The sequence below is a fragment of the Bos javanicus genome, chromosome 1, assembly GCF_032452875.1.
Source record: "Bos javanicus breed banteng chromosome 1, ARS-OSU_banteng_1.0, whole genome shotgun sequence".
Taxonomy (NCBI): domain Eukaryota; kingdom Metazoa; phylum Chordata; class Mammalia; order Artiodactyla; family Bovidae; genus Bos; species Bos javanicus.
This window is the reverse complement of record NC_083868.1, coordinates 23,365,132-23,387,593: the sequence shown is the minus strand read 5'-3', so window position 1 is coordinate 23,387,593 and position 22,462 is coordinate 23,365,132. Positions and strand designations below refer to the sequence as shown.

At 36.9% G+C, this 22,462-nt stretch overlaps 1 protein-coding gene across 4 annotated transcripts in view; it reads right to left on the bottom strand.

The window, feature by feature from the left end:
* Nucleotides 1–22,462, bottom strand: part of LIPI (lipase I) — an 80,502-nt gene that overhangs the window by 5,022 nt on the left and 53,018 nt on the right. For 3 of the 4 annotated variants that reach the window (XM_061429775.1, XM_061429856.1, XM_061429730.1), the window contains 2 exons: nt 19,411–19,522; nt 14,684–14,860 (listed from right to left, as the gene is read on the bottom strand). In XM_061429775.1, the coding sequence (XP_061285759.1) occupies nt 14,684–14,860; nt 19,411–19,522 (289 nt within the window). Of the gene's footprint in view, nt 1–8,489; nt 9,122–14,683; nt 14,861–19,410; nt 19,523–22,462 lie in introns of those variants that run through there. The other variant, XM_061429809.1, reaches the window with a different exon arrangement.

Here is a 22,462-nt window from a genome sequence, read left to right as displayed (position 1 = left end):
TGAGTATGGTACATTGATAAACTTTAGTAAAAATACAGAAGAAACCCAAGGATTAAAAAATATCTCTAAAATTCAAATATAATTAGTTTTTAATTTTAATCCATATATATTTCATGAAATACAAAAAATATACACATTCTTCATTTCTAAAATATCTCCCATAAGCTTTTGTACAACTTATCACATTTACGCATCTAGTGTTCTTTTAAATAGTTACTTAGGATAAGGTTCCTAGCACTAACAAAGGTATCTGTTCCTACTTGTAGGTAACTGAGTAAAGAGAATAGAATGATCTTGCCTTTCGGTAGTGGGGATTATTACCCATAAAGTTAGCATGATTCCAGTCCTACCTAAAAAACTTTGAAAGTAGAACCTGAAAGAACCAATCTTCCTAAAAGTAACTAAATAGTATCTTAAGAATAAAAGAAGAATATTTATAAGAATACAAAACTATGGAGGACCTAACATGATAAAATACACAGTGTCTGGCATCTAATCAAGAATGACCAAGCATGCAAAAAAGCAGGAAAATTGACCCATATGAAGGCAACCAATTGAAATCAACCAAGAGCTAGCACAGATGTGAGAATCAGCAAAGACATTATTGTTGTTGATGTTGTTCAGTTGCTAAGTTGTGTCCGACTCTTGGCAACCCCATGGATTGCAGCACACCAGGCTTTCCTGGCTTTCATTATCTCCTGGAGCATGCTTAAACTCATGTCCATTGAAAAAGTGATGCCATCCAACCATCTCATCCTCTGTTGTCCCCTTCTCCTCCTGCCTTCAGTCTTTCCCAGATCACGATCTTTTCCAGTGAGTCAGGTCTTCCCTTCAGGTGGCCAAAGTATTGGAGCTTCAGCTTCAGCCTCAGTCCTTTCAATGAATATTCAGAGTTGATTTCCTCTAGGATTCACTGGTTGGATCTCCTTGCAGTCCAAGGGACTCGAAAGAGTCTTCTCCAACACCACAGTTCAAAGCATCAATTTGTCATTGCTCAGCTTTCTATATGGTCCAACTCTCACATCCATACATGACTACTGCAAAAACCATAGCTTTGACTATATGAACCTTTGTCGATGAAGTAATATCTCTGCTTTGTAATATGCTGTCTAGGTTTGTCATAGTTTTTCTTCCAAGATGCAAGTGTCTTTTAATTTCATGGCTGCAGTCAACATCTGCAGTGATTTTGGAGCCCAAGAAAATAAAGTCTGTCACTGTTTCTGTTGTTTCCCCTTCTATTTGCCATGAAGTGATAGGACCTGATGCCATGATCTCAAATTTTTGGATGCTGCCTTTTAAGGCAACTTTTTCACTCTCCTTTTTCACTTTCATCAAGAGGCTCTTTAATTCCTCTTTGCTTTCTGCCACAAGGGTGATATCATCTGCATACCTGAGGTTATTGATATTTCCCCCAGCAATCTTGATTCCAGGCGGTGCTACATCCAGCCTGGCATTTTGCATGATGTATTCTGCATATATGTTAAACAAGCAGAGTGACAATACAGCCTTGATATCAGTTCAGTTCAGTCACTCAGTCATGTCCAACTCTTTGTGACCCAATGGACTGCAGCACGCCAGATTTCCCTGTCCATCACCAACTCCCTGAGTTTACTCAACTCATGTCCATTGAGTCAGTGATGCCATCTAACCACCTCATCCTGTGTCATCCCCTTCTCTTCCTGCCTTAAATCTTTCCCAGCATCAGGTCTTTTCCAGTGATTGAGTTTTGCGCATCAGGTGGCCAAAGTATTGGAGTTTCAGCTTCAACATCAGTCCTTCCAATGAAACATTCAGGTCTGATCTCCTTTAGGATTGACTGGTTGGATCTCCTTGCAGTCCAAGGGACTCGAAAGAGTCTTCTCCAACACCACAGTTCAAAAACATCAATTCTTTGGTGCTCAGCTTTCTTTATAGTCCAACTCTCACATCCATACATGACTACTGGAAAAACCATAGCCTTGACTAGATGGACCTTTGTTGGCAAAGTAATATTTCTGCTTTTTAATATGCTGTCTAGTTTGGTCATAACTTGTCTTCCAATGAGTAAGCGTTTTTTTATTTCATGGCTGCAGTCACCATCTGCAGTGATTTTAGAGCCCAAGAAAATAAAGTCTGCAACTGTTTCCACTGTTTCCCCATCTATTTGCCATGAAGTGATGGGACTGGATGCCATGATCTTAGTTTTCTGAATGTTGAGATTTAAGCCAACTTTTTTTTCACTTTTATCAAGAGGCTCTTTAGTTCCTCTTCACTTTCTGCCATAAGGGTGGTGTCATCTGCATATCTGAGGTTATTGATATTTCTCCCAGCAGTCTTGATTCCAGCTTGTGCTTCCTCCAGCCCAGCATTCCTCACGATCTACTCCGCATATAAGTTAAATAAGCAGGGTGACAATATACAGCCTTGATGTACTCCTTTTCCTATTTGGAACCAGTCTGTTGTTCCATGTCCAGTTCTAACTGTTGCTTCCTGACCTGCATACAGATTTCTCAATATGCAGATCAGTTGGTCTGGCATTCCCATCTCTTTCAGAATTTTCCACAGATTATTGTGATCCACACAAAGGCTTTGGCATAGTCAATAAAGCAGAAATAGATGTTTTTCTGGAACTCTCTTGCTTTTTCGATGATCCAGTGGATGTCGGCAATTTGATCTCTGGTTCCTCTGACTTTTCTAAAACCAGCTTGGACATCTGGAAGTTCACAGTTCGTATACTGCTGAAGCCTGGCTTGGAGAATTTTGAGCATTACTTTGCTAGCATGTGAGATGAGTGCAGTAGTTTAAGCATTCTTTGGCATTGCCTTTCTTAGGGCTTGGGATGAAAACTGACCTTTTTGAGTCCTGTGGCCACTGTTGAGTATTCCAAATTTGCTGGCATATTGAGTGAAGCACTTTCACAGTATCATCTTTTAGGATTTGAAATAGCTCAACTGGAATTCCATCCCTTCCACTAGTTTGTTCGTAGTGATGCTTCCTAAGGCCCACTTGACTTCACATTCCAGGATGACTGGAGTCGGAAATGCAGTATTTGGATGCAATCTCAAAAATGACAGAATGATCTCTATTCGTTTCTGCGGCAAACCATTCAGTACCATGGTAATCCAAGTCTATACCCCGATGAGTAATGCTGAAGGAGCTGAAGTTGAACAGTTCTATCAAGACCTACAAGATCTTCTAGAACTAACACCCAAAAAAGATGTCCTTTACATTACAGGCAACTGGAATGTAAAAGTAAGAAGTCAAGAAACACCTGGAGTAACAGGCAATTTTGGCCTTGGAGTACAGAATGAAGCAGGGCAAAGGCTAATAGAGTTCTGCCAAGAGAATGCACTGGTCATAGCAAACATTCTCTTCCAACAACACAAGACTCTACACATGGACATCACCAGATGGTCAACAGCAAAATCTGATTATATTCTTTTCATCCTTGACATACTCCTTTACCAATTTGGGAGCAGTCTGTTTTTCCAAATCCAGTTCAAACTCTTGCTTTTTGATTTGCATACAGGTTTCACAGAAGGGTAAGGTGGTCTGGTATTCCCATCTCTTTAAGAATTTTCCAGTTTGTTGTGATCTACACAGTCAAAGGCTTTAGCATAGTCAATGAAGCAGAAGTACATGTTTTTCTAGAATTCTCTTGCTTTTTCTATGATCCAACAGATGGCAATTCCCTGGTGGCTCTGATGGTAAAGGTATTGAAAGAGTTACTATAATTGTATTTCATGTGTTCAAATAGGTAAGTAGAGACATGAAACATACTCAAAGATTAAAACGAAACATCCATGGGTGAAAAGTACAATATCTGAGATGAAAAATGCCCTATAATGGTTAAATAGCAGCTTAGACATGGCAGAAGGAAAGAATAATGAACTTGAAGACAAAGCAAGAGAAACATTCAAAATGAAATGCAGGGAGAAAATTAAATTTAAAAATTCACAGAACATCAGTTAATAGTGGGACACCTTCAAATAACCTAATAAATTCGAAATTAGAGTCCTCAAAGAGATACTAGAGAGTAGGGACACAGCAAGAGATATTTCAAAATAAGTGAAAAGGTTAGATAAAATCTGATGAAATCTACAAACCCATGGATCCAAAAAAAGTCAACAAACACTAATCACAAGAGGTATGTAAAAAATTTCAAAAAGTCACATAAAATTAAACTGCTTAAAATCTGTGATAAGGAGAAAATCTTAAAACCAGTCACAGAAAAGAGTTTTAGTTTGTTCATAGCAACAAAGGAAGGATAGTAATAAATTTCTCATTAAACTCAATGCATGGTTTAGGACAGCACAGTAACATCCCTAAAGTACTGAAAGTAAAAGAACAACTGTCAAACTAGAATTCTATACCCAGAGAAATTCTCTTTAAAAATAAAGACATCATAAAAATGAACAGAAGTTGAAAGCATTCACAACTGTCAGATCTTACAAAAAAATCTTAAAGGAGCTCCTTTTGTCTTAAGGTAAATTGTACCAAATGAAAATATGCATCTAATAAGGGTTAGAAGTACACCAGAAACGGTAAACGTATGGGGAAAATATGTAAGACTTTCTAATTATTCATGTATTTTAATAGAAATATCTCTTTAAAGAAAAGTGATGCACTTTATAGAGATTTTAGCACATGTATAATTAAAATATATGCCAAGAACAGCACAAGAGAGAAATGGAAGTATACTACTGTAAGGTCCTCATGTTATATGTGAAGTGGTAAAATTCACTTGAGGTAGACTGTGATTGCAGGCTTCTCTGGTGGCTCAGACGGTAAAGCATCTGCCTGCAATGCGGGAGACCCGGGTTCCATCACTGGGTCGGGAAGATCCCCTGGAGAAGGAAATGGCACCCCACTCCAGTACTCTTGCCTGGAAAATCCCATGGACAGAAGAGCCTGGTAGGTTACAGTCCATGGGGTCACAAAGAGTTGGACATGACTGAGCGACTTCACTTTCACTTTAAGACTGTGATAAAATGAAGATTATAATATAACTCCATAGAAACAACTAATAATCAACTTCCGTTGATAAAGAAGCTTAAATGGAATCATAAGCAGGCATGCTAAGTTGCTTCTGTCATGTCTGACTCTGAGTAACCCTGTGGACTATAGTCTGCCAGGCTCCTCTGTTCTTGGGATTCTCCAGGCAAGAATATTATAGTGGGTTGCCATGTCCTCCTCTGGATGGAATCATAGACTCCTCAATTTATCCAAAAGGCAGACAATGAGAAAATGGGAACAAAGAAAATATGGGACAAACAGAAAATAAAATAGCAAGATGGCAGATTTAAACCCAACTGGAGAAGGCAATGGCACCCCACTCCAGTACTCTTGCCTGGAAAATCCCATGGATGGAGGAGCCTGGTAGGCTGCACTCCATGGGGTGGCTAAGAGTCAGACACGACTGAGCAACTTGACTTTTACTTTTCATTTTCATGCACTGGAGAAGGAAATGGCAACCCACTCCAGTGTTCTTGCCTGGAGAATCCCAGAGACGGGGGAGCCTGGTGGGCTGCCGTCTCTGGAGTCGCACAGAGTCGGACATGACTGAAGCGACTTAGCAGCAGCAGCAGCAGCAATACCTACAATTACATTAAATTTAAAGATGCAGATACCCTCAATTAAATGGCAGAAGTCATCAATATCATTTGTCGTTTGAGAAATACAAGTTAAAAGCATAGTGAACAGAAGTGTTTTTGTTTTCTACACAAGTATTAGAATAGCAAAAACAACAACAAAAAACTGGTGAAGTTGCAGTTTTGGGTGTAAGAGAGCAATGGAACTCTGGTAAGTGCCAGTGGGGATGCAAAATGTACAGTTATTTTGGAAAACAGCCTGGCAGTTGCTTATAAGGTTAAACATACACTCACAATGAAAGTGAAAAGTGAATATGTTAGTCGCTCCATCATGTCTGGCTCTTTGTTACCTCATGGACTGTAGCCCACCAGGCTTCTTTTCCATGGAATTCTCCAGGTAAGAATACTGGAGTGGGTAGCCATTCCCTTCTCCAGGAGATCTTCCCAACCCGAGGATCAAACCTGGGTCTCCTGCATTGCTGGCAGATTCTTACCATCTGAGCCACCAGGGAAGCCCTGACATTCACAATATGACCTTACAATCTCTAGGAACTTAAGATAAATGAAAACTTAGGTTCACATAAAAAGCTGTAGGTAAATATTTATTTTGGCTTTATCCTGGACAGATATAAAAAATTATGAACAAATTATATTTTTGCTCCAACTAGGATAAAGGATGGAGAAGGCAATGGCACCCCACTCCAGTACTCTTGCCTGGAAAATCCCATGGGCGGAGGAGCCTGGTAGGCTGCCGTCCATGGGGTTGCTAAGAGTCGAACACGACTGAGGGACTTCACTTTGACTTTTCCCTTTCATGCATTGGAGAAGGAAATGGCAACCCACTCCAGTGTTCTGGCCTGGAGAATCCCAGGGACGGGGGAGCCTGGTGGGCTGCCGTCTCTGGGGTAGCACAGAGTCGAACACGACTGAAGTGACTTAGCAGCAGCAGGATAAAGGAACTGTGGTATATACATACAATGAAATACTATGTATCAATAACATTCCATTGATATAAGCAACAACATGGGTGAGTTTTAAATGTCTAAAGGTAAGTGAAATAAATGATATTTAAAAGGCAATATACCATATGATTCCATTTATATAAAGTTCTTGAAAAGGCAAATCTAGGTGCAGAGGTTGCCAGAGAGTAGGTGTGGGTGGTTGGAAATAAAGGGACAGCACAAGGCAGTTTTTGTGATTGATGGAGATGTTCTGTATATTAATTGTGGTGGTGGTTACATGACTCTATGTGCTTACTGACACTCATAGAACTATATGCCGAAAAAAGTACATTTTACTTATTAAGGAAACATTTTTAAAGTAGATTTAATTCAACTTTTCTCAAGAAGTCACCCAGGTACCTCCACTACAAATATTCCTCTCAGTCCCTACGTTTGAATGGCTAGTCTACTGGAAATGCTCAGAAGAACTATATTGTTTGTGTAGTCTCCATCATTGTTTGTTACAGACAGCTAATTATTGACTGAGTTAGATACACAGTTTATTCTGGACCATAAGGCATCACATTTTTATCACTCACACTCCCAATAGTTTGGCAGTGCTAATTCTCATTAATTGCACATTATCTGTATGGACAGATCTAAACAGGAAAAGCAACTAAACGGTTACTGCAATTATCTAGGTAATTAAACTTAAAGCATGAATTTCATTCAAGCATCTGTTAGCATCCACAGCCAACAGGGAATGTTAAGAGTTCTGTTAACCACCCACAAAATGTATTTTAGTTTTTTCCCTGAGTACAAGTAACTGCATCTAAATTTTATAAATTTAACAAATTTTCATAGTCTATCTATTTAGATAGATTTTACATAAAAATTCTGCTTAGATTTTACATAAAAATTAAAATTACACACATGCTTATTTTTTTCCTCTGTGGCATATCCTAATGACTTTCTGTTTAGAATTTACATAAAACTTAAAACGACACTATTTAGAGTGTGGATTTTAGATTTTACATAAAAATTAAAATTATTTATATTTTACATAAAAATTAAATTTTTATGTAAAAAAAATAGATTAGATCTTTCCATAAAAATTAAAATGACACATATGCTTATTTTTTCCTCTATGGCATATCCTAATGACTTTACCCTATTTCTACTTAACCAGCAATGGAGTTGTATCTAACACTTGTCTATGTAAAACACGATTAAGAAGACAGTGAATCAAATAATTAAATTCATGATTCCACTGTAGCATGTGTGATTATATGTAAACATGACAAAATATTAACGGTGTTATCTCTTAGTTACAGGACTACATGTGAATTAATTTCCCAAATGTCCCACAATGAGAATAACTGACTATATTAATTAGTGAAAAACTTTATTCCTATAAAAATAGCAGCAACTAAAAATAAAGGAAACAACAAATGAATAAAACCAAGAAAAGTCTGGCTTCCTGTCATAACGAAGGCAATTCTCAGCTAAGAGACCTTAGACATGTTATTTTAAACCTCTGAGTTTCTCTTTCTTTACTAACAAAACAAAGAAAATACTTAACTCATAGAGTTGTTGCAAAGATTGTAAAAATAGCATTTGAGATGTAGTAGATGCTAAATAAATTTAAAGAAGACTGAACGCTGAAGAATTAATGCTTTGAACTATGGTGTTGGAGAAGACTCTTGAGAGTCTGTGGACTGCAAGGAGATCCAACCAGTCCATCCTAAAGGAAATCAACTCTGAATATTCATTAGAAGGACTGATGCTGAAGCTGAAGCTCCCATTCTTTGGCCACCTGAAAGGAAGAGCTGACTCACTGACCCTGATGCTGGGAAAGACTGAAGGCTGGAGGAGAAGGGGACAACAGAGGCAAGATGGTTGGATGGCATCACTGACTCAAGGGACATGAGTTTGAGCAAGCTCTGGGAGATGAGGAAAGACAGGGAAGCCTGACATGCTGCAGTCCATGGGGTCACAAGGACTGAGATACTGAACAACAACCAAAAATAAATTTAACCACTATTATTCTTATAAGAATTTCTTATAAACTTCTTATAAGAAGTTCACTAATAGTAAAACAAGCCAAACTTCTCTGGTATTCCCTTTAATGCCTAAATCTTGAATTAAGTCATCAATCCTTTACATACAATAATTTTTCCTTAAATCATATACATCATCCAAAAAATACACCTTGGTGAAAAAAATTAAAAATCTTCCTTAGTTCAGTTCAGTTGCTCAGTCATGTCCGACTCTTTGCGACTCCATGGACTGCAGCACACCAGGCATTCCTGTCCATCACCAACTCCCGGAGCTTGCTGAAAGTCATGTCCATCAAGTTGGTGATGCCATCCAACCATCTTGTCCTCTGTTGTCTCCTTCTCCCCCTGAATTCAGTCTTTCCCAGCATCAGGGTCTCCAAGGACTCAGTTTTTCGCATCAGGTGGCCAAAATATTGGAGTTTCAGCTTCAGCATCAGTTCTTCCAATGAATATTCAGGACTAATTTCCTTTAGGATTGACTGATTTGATCTCCTTGCAGTTCAAGGGACTGTCAAGTGTCTTGTCCAACACTTTTTAAAATATTCATTCCCTAAAAGAGAAGCTTGAATTGAATTTAGGGCAAATAACTCACAAGATAAATTCCATTTTATCAGCTAAATTTGCAACCAATGCAGATTTCTTTTTCTGAAGTTCTTAACTCTGCTCAGAGTCTTCCTATATCCCCAACAACTCTGATGGATGAGGATTATTCTGATCACTAAATTAAGAGTGAGAAGTGTGGTAGAAGTGAATATAGTGTTTGGATAAGAAGTTTACAAATTAGCAATGAATGAAACTTTTACAAGAAGGTAGAGGTGTTTATCGGAGAAGGCAATGGCACCCCACTCCAGTACTCTTGCCTGGAAAATCCCATGGACAGAGGAGCCTGGTGCTGCAGTCCCTGGGGTCCCTGGGAGTCGAACACGATTGATCGGCTTAGCTTTCCCTTTTCACTTTCATCGTTGGAGAAGGAAATGGCACACTCCAATGTTCTTGCCTGGAGAATCCCAGGGACAGGGGAGCCTGGTGGGCTGCCGTTTATGGGGTCGCACAGAGTCAGACACGACTGAAGTGACTTAGCAGAGGTGTTTATGAGGTTGCAGAATGAGACATAGCTTCACAGAATTTGGGGGAACAAAGCATTTTATTGATGAATTATTTTGGCAAAACAGACCAATATTTTTCATATAATTATTGACTTGTCCAGTCTGTTGCTTGAAAAATATGTGTATAGATAAAATGAGTATAAGAAAAGTTAAATTGGGGACCAACAAGATAAGGGAATGAAAATGAAAAGAAAGGACTGCTATAAATTGAGCATCTGTGCATGAATGCTAAGTCACTTCAGTTGTGTCCGACTCTTTGCAACCCTATGGATGTAGCCCACAGGGCTCCTCTGTCCACGGGATTCTCCAGGCAAGAATACTGAATTCCCCATGCCTTCTTACAGGGCTCTTCCCAACCCAGGGATCGAACCTGCATCTCTCCTGCATTGCCAGGCGGATTCTTTACCACTAGCACCACCCGGGAAGCCCCTAGTCGAGCATCTGCTAGGAGTCAAATATATATTTTACAAATGACACTGAAAAGCTATGGAACATATTACAAGGCAAAAATATAAAGAAAAGCAACTATTTTATGAATGAGGATTGATTGTAAAATACATTTATATTTAGTTACTATTTTATTTATATATTTATATAATGTACTTTTAATCAAATTTTGTTAAGATGTGTATTGATTACTTGGTATTTATATAATTGCATCTTACAGCATTGCATTCTTAGTTGCTCAGTTGTGTCTGACTCTTTGCTACCCTTTGGATTATAGCCCACTAGGCTCCTCTGTCCATGGGATTTTTCAAGCAAGAATACTGCAATGGGTTGCCATTCCCTCTTCCAGGGGATCTTCCTGACTCAGGGACTGAACCTGTGTCACCCAGGTTTCCTATATTGCAAGTGGATTCTTTACCTACTGAGCCATTGGGTAAGCATAGTTATTGAAAATATATGTGCTGTAGTTTTTAGAATTTTAACCTGAAACTTCCTGCTTACATTGTCCAATTATACAATTATCAGGTAAAATTATGTGATAATTTTAGACAATTTAAAAAGATAATCACTTATCCTAATTATCAAACTTTTTCAAAAATCGTACACAACTGCAACAAAACTTTAACCTAAAACAATTTTAGACGTAGAAAATAATATCTTGTCCCTTAATATGGTAATTAAAATACTGGATTTCTAAAAACATTTAGGTATAATAACCTTCATGTTCAATACTCTAATGGTATGAAAAAAAACTCATATCCAGTCATCCTGCTGCTGCTGCTGCTGCTAAGTCGCGTCAGTCATGTCCAACTCTGTGCGACCCCATGGACTGCAGCCCACCAGGCTCCCCCGTCCCTGGGATTCTCCAGGCAAGAACACTGGAGTGGGTTGCCATTGCCTTCTCCTAGCCATCCTAAAACCACATAATTCATATATGAGGCACAGCTTACGTTGCATATATAGACAGAAACACACAGTGACTGTTCACACTGTTGACATTGTTTATAGAGTTCTTAATCTGTATCACCTGTCGACATTACACTGACCTAGAACATCATTTGAGGATCCAGAAGAAAATGGGGTGTGGATAGTGAAGACGGTGGACAAGTCTCAGAATGAATGAACAAACTTTGTTAAAAATGTAAAATAGTTTTGCCAAAATTGCTTCCTTTAAACACCCTTCAGAATTCTAGAGTTTCAATTCCCACATTCTCCCAGGGTACCTTGGACTTTTAATTGGGAAGTTTAAAAGACAAAATGAAGTATTAATGACTTCAGCACAAATAGCATAACTGTGAATTGGTTTTCTGTGGTTACTCTCTGAAGATAGTTTTTGGATCTTCTTAGCCAAATACTGAACCTCATTAAATCTAAGCTTCATTTATAATGTTTTCAATATTTTTATATTTTTATATTTTTATATTTTTCAAAAGAACCTTGAAAATATTTAATGAAACCAATACTGAATTAACAAGAGAAGTTATCCTAAAGTAAGTAAAACATAGAGGCCAAAGCTACAAAATTAGAGATTTAAATGTTTAATTAATTTGAAAAAAGAAAAATGTCTAAATTTGTATATAAACCCTCTATGTCACTGGAGTAAATTATTTGAGGAGTTACTTCAATGTTTATTCTTACCTGTCTTATCAGTCAAAATATTAAATTATAGCCATGCAGGAACATAAACATACCTATTTAAGAAACCTAACCCCCAACTGTTTGAAGTACCCAGATCTTAAATGATCTTAATTTGCATTCTCTAGCTTAACTATTCATTTATTGCTTTCATTCACAAGTTAACTGTGTCAGCCAGTCAAAATAATGGTTTATAGTAAAATCAATATTTAACTTTAGTAGGATATATTGGGCTTCCCCGGTGGCTCAGATGATAAAGAACCTGCCTGCAATACAGGAGACCTCAATTTGATCCCTGGGTTGGGAAGATCCCTGGAGAAAGGAATGGTAACCCACTACAGTATTCTTGCCTGGAAAATCCAATGGACAGAGGAGCCTGGTGGGCTATAGTCCATGAGGTTGCAGAGTCAGACACGGCTAAGTGACTAACACACACACAGGATATATTACAAGGAGGACAATCTATGTTTAATTAATGTTTTGCCTGATATCAAAATATTTTCAGTCTCTCTGTAGTGGCCTGTGATTTTTGTCACCAACCATCTATCCCTTTCATGTAATAATACCCTCATCTTTCTTTACTCTACCCTCAGTCTATATAAACTTTGGATAAATTTGATCCCATCTTGTCTCAAAGTTAAGCATAAACCAATGAAGGAACTTATTTCCCTGGACAATCAGAAGAATTGAATTCCCTGAACACAGTGTGAGGTTCAGAGACATGAATTTGCCCAATGAAAACCAGTGAGATGCAGTGGGATCTTTAAACTTTATTTCTTTTCCTGTGGGAGTTGAACTTGGAATCAAGTAGGTATGGGCAACTGACTTAATACCATGAAGACTGAGAATGAAGCAATGTTAATGCCTGAGCCAAGAGATACCACGCAAAAATCCTTCATGCTTTGAATGCAGCCAAGCCAGAAGCCACATCTTCCATGGAATTTCAATTACAACTGGCTACATAGCCCGCTGGGCTTCCCAGGTAGCCCCAATGATAAAGAACTCATCTGCCAATGCAGGAGACAAAAGAGATGCAGGTTTGATCCGTGGGTCAGGAAGATTCCCTGGAGAAGAAAACGGCAACACACTCCAGTGTTCTTGCCTAGAGAATCCCATGAACAGAGGAGCCTAGCTGGCTACAGTCCACTGGGTCACAGAATCAGACATGACTGAAGCAACTTAGCATGCACATATCTCCTTTATCTTTAGGAATTTATGCTTGGATTTTCTGTCTTTTGTAAGTTTTTTTCTTTTTTTGAACCCTCATCCCCTGCAGTGGAAGTGCAGTCTTTTTTTAAAAAAAAAAAAAAAATCGTATTTACTAATGTCTGTGCTGGGTCTTTGTTGCTGCACATGATTTTCTCTGGTTGTGGCAAACAAGGGCTACTCTCTAGTTGCCCTATGCAGGCTTTTCATTGCAGTGGCATCTCTTGTTGCAGAGCATGGATTCTAGGGCTTCAGTAGTTGCATGGGCTCAGTAGTTGTGGCTCCTAAGCTCTAGGGCACAGGCTCAGTATTTGTGGCATACAGACTTAGTTGCTCCAGGCATGTGGAATCCCATGGGATCAGGGATCAGGGATTGAACCTATGTCTCCTGCACTGGTAGGCAGATTCTTTACTACCGAGCTACCAGGAAAGCCCTGTAAGAGGTTTTTGTTTGCTTGTTTTTGCCTGCTGTAAACCTCGTGACTATTACAAACACTATTGTGCACTTAAAACTTTGCCAAGAAAGTAGATCTCACTTTAAGTTTTCTTACCACGATGACAACAATGAATAAGTTAGTTAGACAAAGGGGGCAGAGGGAGGGAGCTGGCCTCTTGCTTTACCTTTGAAGAGTGGGAGATCCTTAATGAGCAAGTTATTTGGTGAAATCTGTACAGTGGGTATGTATTGATACCATTTAAGTGCCAGAAACAGAGCATGTAAAATTACAGCAACTACACTTCTTTACTTATATTTACCATCCTGAGGCTCAGAGAGGTATTAATGGAGGAGACCAGGGGAATATGATGGTGCAATAAACTTGACCTAAGATCTATTTTTTGAGCACTATAAATATAGTTTCTACTCTTATGTTTAGTATAGACTTTACATAGTTAAAATAATAGATACAGAGATCAGTTGAAGGTTAAAAATCTTGCAGCTCTAGTCCTTTATATATGACTGCTCTCCCCGCCACCAAAGTTTCTTTCTGTCTCTGATATACTTGTCGGGCAATGGTGTTGCTAATATTCCTAACTGATGATGCCCATATATTTGATATTTTTGTAAGTATTTCAGTCAATGGCAAAAGTAAAATTACCCTTTGACTTTTTTCCATTACAATAACTTATCACTCATTAACTTTTGAATGACTAAATATTCTCATGCCAAAAGCTTACAAAATAATTTATAAATTATTTCAAAGAATTTTCCAGCCCCTCTCTGTGAATATATACCTCATCTAAATGAATATTCTTACCACTTACCATTTTTATCATTTTTATTCTCCAAAATTTCGTATTTTCTATGTTCAACATTCACAAAAAGGTAATTGGGAAATCAAGTATATAAATACAGGAACATAAAGAGAAATAAAGATAAAGTGTTGCAGTCAACAAAGGAAGAGACATTTTTAGCAATCCAGAACTCTATTGAAATAACTTAAAATTCTAAGGCAGACATTTATTTAACTTTTTTCATGTTTACTGTATCTCATGAAGTAATTATATATCTTTTTTCTCTGCTTGGATAATGTGATTCCAAAATAAATCTCATTTAAGCCAAAAAATTGTATATACTTTTTAGATTGTCTACTGTCTTTATAAATATAATCTAAAATATACAATAAACATTTGAGTACATGAATTTTTAAACCACTCCTTAGCAAAGGAATATTTTCAAGTTAAAAGATAACATTGGAATTAGAATTTAGTTTTCTTACCTTTCTGGATATGTAAGTGATTTTAGCTTGAGAAGCTGAATAGTGTATTTGCACCTGGAACATTGTTGATTTGAGCTTTGAAAATATGCCAAACCGATGCTTGAAATATTTGCAACATCATTTAAAAATTGACCAAGAATCTTGAATTCTTGAAGTTTATAAAATATTTTGTGCCTCCTAAATATAAAATTTGATATCTCATCATATTAGTAATTTGAAATGTAATACAACTTTAAAATCAATATAACCGTATCAATGTTAGGTAGAAATACCAATCTTACAGTGAAAAGGCCAAACAAATAAAATATGTGACATTTATTAAAATAGTATAAACTAATTAAAAACAAGATAAAGTAAAAAGATATGTAACGCCCACACTCAAATATTTGGGGAAAATATTTTGGAGAAAAATTGGGACATCTTGTCTTTCCGCCTCGGTGTCTAGATTCTACACTTGTCTAAGATTAGAGAATCCATGTTTTGCTACTTTTTATAAGCCCCTGAACAGCTATCACCATTCTGTGAATAGACTGGACCCACAAATAATAATCCTTTCCTGTTCTGTGCCACTTTATCATATCATGGGTCTGTCTGCCTCTAAAGGAAAGAACAAGGGAGGAGGAGGAAAAATAGGAAGAAAGAGGAGAAGGAAAGAAAGGGAAGGAGGAGGGGAGAGAAGATGGTGGGAGATATGAAGGAAAGAAGGAAGGAATGAAGGAAGAAGAGAAAAGAAGGAAAAGGAGGGGGAGGGAAGGGAAAGGAAAAGTAGAGGACAAGAAATTTTTTAAAAAATGTGTTAAATAATTTCTTTGTTTGAGGCACCTGTCACACACAGAATGGCTGAAAAGCAACCTGCGGTACACCCAGCACTTGTGCCATCTTATATTTGGCCTGTTCCCTTCTCCTTTGGATTCTCCAAAGCATCTAGACCCCAAAGAGGTTGTTATCACTCCCCTCAAAACCCATCCCTGTCAGAGTGACTACCTCCTCTTTCACAGAACATAATGTCATTGGTCACATCTCTAACTTCTGTCCAAGAACTTATCTAGATTTCTCAGAGATACTTCAAAGTCAGGTATCCAGATGGAAACATTGTTGTCTTCCCCACAAAACTCGTATCTACTCCATTCATTCCAAATACCAACTGTTTGCTCCTGATCACCATGTCTCTACCTCCAGATGAGCCCTGTCTAATGAGACCCAGACAACTGTTATTCACCATGTCTACTTGGATATCTCAAGAATGCCTAAAGCTCAGTAAGTTCAAATTTAATGACATGTTCCCCAACACTCACCTCTCACCAAAAGCCCTGTAGCTCAGAAACTTCCTTATAATTTTACATGGAACCACAATGCACTGTCCATACCAGACAACTAGACTTCACCCTTCAGATCATCCTCTCTTTCAACTCCTACATCTAATCTATGCTATGTGCCTACACTCTTTGGGATATCTTGAATCTTCTTTACATCCATCCTCATCCTCATTTTTTCATTTCCACTGAAAACACCTTATCTCAGGGCACCATTGTTCTGTGCCTTTATTCTTGCAACAGCATCCTGTCTTTTCACTCTCCAATCCACTCTGGTCAAACTGTTTTTCCAAAACAAAACCCCAGTCCTGGCTCTATCTAGACTGCCCCAAAGCAAATACTTTATTGGTTTTCACTTGCTCAGTGACTAAAATAAAAACCCTTGAACATGTCCTACAAATTCTAATTCCTACAAAATCTAGGTGCTTTCTACCTGTCTCATCATTCTCTTCCTTCCCCTGACTCTGTTCTCAGACATATCAAAGTTCCTTCAGCTCCTGAAATGGACTACACTTCCTCCTGCTTCAGGAGTTTTGCCTTTGTTGGCCCCTCTACCTGGAATCAGCAGAGCAGATTAACTTCTGCTCCTCAGTTTTGTCTCAACAAATATAAAAAGTCCTTAGAAAAAGCTTTAGTGACTCCACTATTTTATGTTCCCATACGTTCTGTGGTTTGCCTCTAGACATTTTTCACAGACAGATCTTATTTACATAATTTTATCACTACTTGTTTATTTTATATCCTTTATTAGACTATACATTTAATGAGGGTAGTATCATGTTTTTCTCATCCTAGTATATTCAGCTTCTAGTACAGTGCCTAGCTCAATATGGTGGTGGTGGTTTAGTCACTAAGTCATGTCTAATTCTTGTGACCCCATGGACTGTAGCCACCAGGCTCCTTGGTCCATGGGATTCTCCAGGGAAGAATACTGGTGTGCATTGCCCTTTCCTTCTCCAGAGCTCAATATAGATATTAAAAGTTGCTTGGGGAAAAAAAAGTTGCTTGGAAACAGAAATAGTGAATATCATTATTTTATTTGTATTATGCACAGGAAGTTCCCCACATACAAATCTTCAAGTTGTGAAGTTTCAAAGATGTGAACATGTGTTCTCATGTCCAGTCACATGTTAGTCCTTGTGTCTGGTGTACACTACGACATGCATTAATCTTCTACAAGTAGCTGCGCACAGTAAAGTACACAAAAGCACTGTGTAGAGTACAGTAGCACGGCTTCGCTATCTCAAGCGGGATGTCCGAAAGCAAGTGGACAAGCAGCAGAGACATAGCTGGTACTACGGTACTTTTCAAAGTACTGTACTGTAAGATTGAAAATGTCTTCCTTATTTTTTTTTGTCTGTTTGCGTTTTATGTATTATTTGTGTTAAAAGTATTATAAACCTTACAGTACAGTCCTAGGTAGCCGATTGTGTTAGTTGGGTACCTAGGCTAACTTTGTTGGACTTATGAACATACTCTCGGAACTCATCCATATGTAGGGAACTTACTGTGTTTGTAAACTCTATCTGCTCACTAGACTAAAAGTATGAAGGAACAGAAATCTAATTTTCCCTAAATTTGTCCTTAATTTCTAGTACAGTTCAAGACATGTTATTGAATGGTTAAATTGGTTCCTCTCTTTGTATCTCCTAGCTCAGTGAATAACACCATAATTCAAATAGGCACCAAATTTAAAGCTCAAAGTCACTCCTAGTCACTTTTCCCTTCACTTTCACATTTAATTAATCACAAAAACAAATCTATTCTAAATCCTAAAATCCCACTTCCACTGACTTGATGCAAGCCCCCATTATCTTTCATATAAATTATCATGATAGCCACCACTCTGCACCTGTTTCACACTAATCTCCCCATTACTCATCATGTGAGGAGTCATTCTATCCTGAATACACAATATTGACACTCGGTTTTAAATCCTATATTGGCATATCAATATATTTGGCATCATATTACAATGTGTAAGTGATTTTTAGTGACATAGTACAAAGAAAAAAACAAAACGCTATAGCATTCAGTATAAACATCAGAAAGCAGAACACATTTGCAAAAATATCCTAATTTTGCTAAGTGAAAAAATAACACATGCATGCACAGGGGCATGTATAAGAGAAAGAAAGAGTAGGAAGAGGAAGAGGTGGGGGTGGAAGGGAAGGAGAAATAGGAGGAGGAGAAGGAGAAAGAGGGATGGTTATAAACTAACGTAAATGGGAATATCCCTGCATGATGTAATTATAGATTATTCTCACTTTCTACTGTATAGCACATTTTCTCCAGCAAGAAAATAGTCCTATTTTAATTTTGAAAAGGGAAATAAAAGATCACTTAGAAGTCTCTCACTCCCATGGCATCTAAAACAGTTAATATCCCAAAGCATGACTAAATTCATTAGCAAAGAATTATTAATAGAAAAACATGAAGGCCATCGGCCAGACTTAGATGGACAGATTTACCTTGTATATGGGTTTCATATTTTTACATTTTTCATGAAAAATGTACTCATCAGGTATTTGAATAAAATGCATCAGTATTTAAAATAGTATTCTGCACAGAACATGATTCTTTGAAATCAAGACTCATAATTTGTTTGCCTTCTGAACAAGCTTGAAACAACTGCTCTAGGACCACAGTCTGTGTGCTATTACTGAACTCAGCCACTTTCTATCTCCATGCCTTTGAAAGCACCCTCATCCATTCCCTGATGATAATACCATCCTTTTGAACATTTCCTTTCTTCTCTTTCTGGATTCCCATAGTTCATGAGTGTTTTGTTTCTCTAAGACTTATTACTCAAACGTGTAATTATGCATTAGTCTCCTCCAGTACTCTGTGACCTCCTCGAGAATGGTAACATTGCTATTTTAGTTTGGATCCCCATTATTTAGTGAAACACCTGAATACATTTGGTTGTGCTAAATAACACTTGAATAAGTAAATTTAAAAGCTAACAAAGCATGTGTCTGATAAGAATAAGTAATGAATCACAAATATATGTGTGCATGGGTATATACATTTATACACAATTTTAAGCAGTTTAAAGTAATAAACTATTGGGTTGGTCAAAAAAGTTCATTTGGGTTTTTCCACAAGATGTTACAGAAAAATGTGGAAGAACTTTTTTGGCCAAATCAATATTATGGAATAATATCAATAGTTATTATAACAAATCCTAGGAGTGCTCAAAATTAGGTGGAAAGTTTTTTTCTTTTAACTCTTGCAGTAGCTAGATGTATAACATCAACAAATTATTTAGTTATATGACAATCAGAGATCCATTTAATATTTAACAATTTAAGACTCACTGCATAGAAAATTTATACTGTTTGGATTATCTTGAAAAGTGGATGCTTGAGAAAATATATCTTACGAAAGAAAGAGACACTAAATTATACTTACTCATAGAGCCTTGGCTCTTCAACGATTCCAAGTTGGTTTAATAATTTAAATGTAACATAGCCATCCTTCATATTTTTATCCAGAACAATTATACTGAGAACAAAATAATAGGCTACAAAACAAAAATGTGGAATGCAATTCATGTTATTTTTAAACTTTATTTTGGTGCAAATATGCATGTAAATATATATTTATGTAATCTAGGCACATACTATATCTGCAAATAATATTGAGAGGCACTCATTTGGTACACAGGTAATAGATTTTCCCTTTTGTTAAATTTTCACTAGTCTTGAAAAAATGAAAGCTTGCCAGTCAGTCATGAGTATGCTGAAAAGTTGGTCAAATAATTAGTAAATACTAACTGGTCTCAAAACCAAAAAATAGCAGAATTTAGGTTAATTAATTTTTCTCCATCAGTACATCTAAGGTAAATATTATAAGGTTCCTTAATTATATGATTAATAGTCCTACCTATATTTGCTTGACAAATATAATTCCCAATTTCACTGGCTATTTAGGAATGACAGTTATTTAGTCACTAAGTCATGTCCAGTTCTTTTGTGACTCCATGGACGATGGCCTGCCAGGCTCCTCTGTCCATGGGATTTTCCAAGCAAGAAGACTGGAGTGGGTTGCCATTTCATTCTCCAGGGAATCTTCCCAAGCCAAGGATGGAACCCTCATCTCCTGCACTGACAGATGGATTCTTTACCACTGAGCCACCAGGGAAGCCAGACAATAAAATTAGACAATCCTATATAGAGTGAGATCATAGTATCTCTTTTTCAAAATGTCATTGCAAAAATTGATATAACTTTCAGAGGAAAAGATACTGAACTCATCCCTTTACCCATTATTGCCTGGGCTACACAGAAATTTCCTACTCTCTGTGAATATTCCCAAGTATTATGCAAAACTCTTGGAAGACAATGTATAGAAACAGAATGTGGAATAGATGAACTTTTCTTCTGAGATACACATGTACAAAAATTGAGCATGTTAGCTGTTAAATGTTTCTGTTAAACAGCTAAGAGTACTTAGATCCTTAGGACACCTCAAAGTAACTGGCCCTTATCAACTGATAGCACAAAAGACATAAAGGAACACTTTTTACTTTGCAGTGACTACCCAGCATTAGATAAAATATCTTCGTCCCCTCACCCAAAAAAGTGGGTGCTCATATTGCTCAGATGATTCCTGGAAGTATGATATATTGAGATGTTACATAATTACCCTGACTCCTGGTATAACTACATAGAAATTCTGGGTTAAAATTCATAAATTAGGTATATAACCAAGCACAGATGAAGAAAGACCAAATACTAGGAGGCAGCAATGAAGAGAAATTAAAGGCAAGTCTTAAGAACTGAAGCCCTGGGTCTCTAAAGGACGTGAGAACTGGTTGTAGCATGGAGACAGAGACTGAAGTGTCAACTTCCATGCAGCACTGAGTGATGGAGCCAAAATGAAAAACCCTGCACAGAGTCAGGGACCTTAGCGCTCTGCTTTGTCATTGAAAGAGAAACTTGGAAAATTCTTCCTAGTGGTTGTGTATTAGTCTTAAGTGGAAAAAAAAAAAAATTCCCTGAGACTAAAATAAACTCCAGGTAACACAGAATTTAAATTTACAAGTCCCTATTGGTTAAGGACCTCCATAAATTTACATGAAATATCCTCCAGGGTTATGGTACATAAATTCTGGAAAAAACAAAATCCACCTTGTTCTGAAGGGAGAATTTTGAAGAGCAGAGTGACGACAGTTTTCTATGATAAAATGTGGCATGAATATTTATTTTGAAATAACAAACATTTTTCATTTAATTTTAATAGAGACTTGGATTGAACATTGAGACTAGAAAATGATAACAATAAATCATGACTAAATTATTAGATGAATAAATAAATATATATACACATATATAAGTTTAACCAGAAGAAAACAATAGATTATTTAAATTAACAGATTAATAAATAAATGCATATATACATATATAAGTTTAACAAGAATAAAACTGTAGATTATCTCCATTAGATTACTAATAAATGAAAATATAAATTTATATTAAAACAAGAGAATTAATATCTTTTAAGTACTCAATGAAAATGACTCTCAGTGTAGAATTCTATTCTGGAGTAAAATTGCACTCCAGAGTAAGAAAACGATAAGGATATTTTCAGGGAAACAAACTGAGAGACATTACTTAGTGAAAAGTTATTAAGGATCTATTTTAGCAAGATAAAGATTAAGTCCAAAAGGAAGGAGATGAGGAGGGAAAAAAGGACAAGTTAAAATGTAGAAAACTGAAACTGGTAAATATAAGTGAGCATCTGATTAATGATAATATTCATAATAATTATTCATTGTTAAATAAGTGAAAATAATACAGAATATAATATTAAAGATAGAAAAAAAGGCACAAGATTTAAAGGCTCTATGAAATAAATTGTTGTTGTGTCAGAATCTGATAAATGTCTGTGAGGCAAAAAATGATGCATTTCTAATCATGAAGCAAAAAAAAAAAGCAAGTCACCAGGAAAATATGAAAATCCTGAAACTATATAGCTAAAACTCACAGCTTCAGAATACATAAAGCTAAAACCTAAACAATATAACTCCTGCTAAAATAAAAGATTTAAACATCATTTGAATTGTCACATAGAGAAAATGTCCAAGATGTGACTGAAAATTATCTGTTATACCAAGAACAAAGAAAATCACAACTCTGGTGAGAAAAGACAATCAACTAATGCCAGCACTGAGATGAATTAGATGCTGGGAAAATCCGACAAGGATTTTAAAGCAACCATCATAAAAATGCTTCAGAGTCAGAGGCTGTTGAAAAAAGATGAAGAAGTAGAAAAGTCTCAGCCAAGAAATAGACACTATAAAAGGAAATAAAGTAGACCTTACATAAATGACAACTACCATAATGGACACAGAACTTATGGGATAGTCTCAGTAGTAGAGTGGAAATAATAGAGGACAGAAACCAGTGAACTGGATGACAGATCAATCTGCCACTCAATCTGAAAACAGAGAAAAAACAGA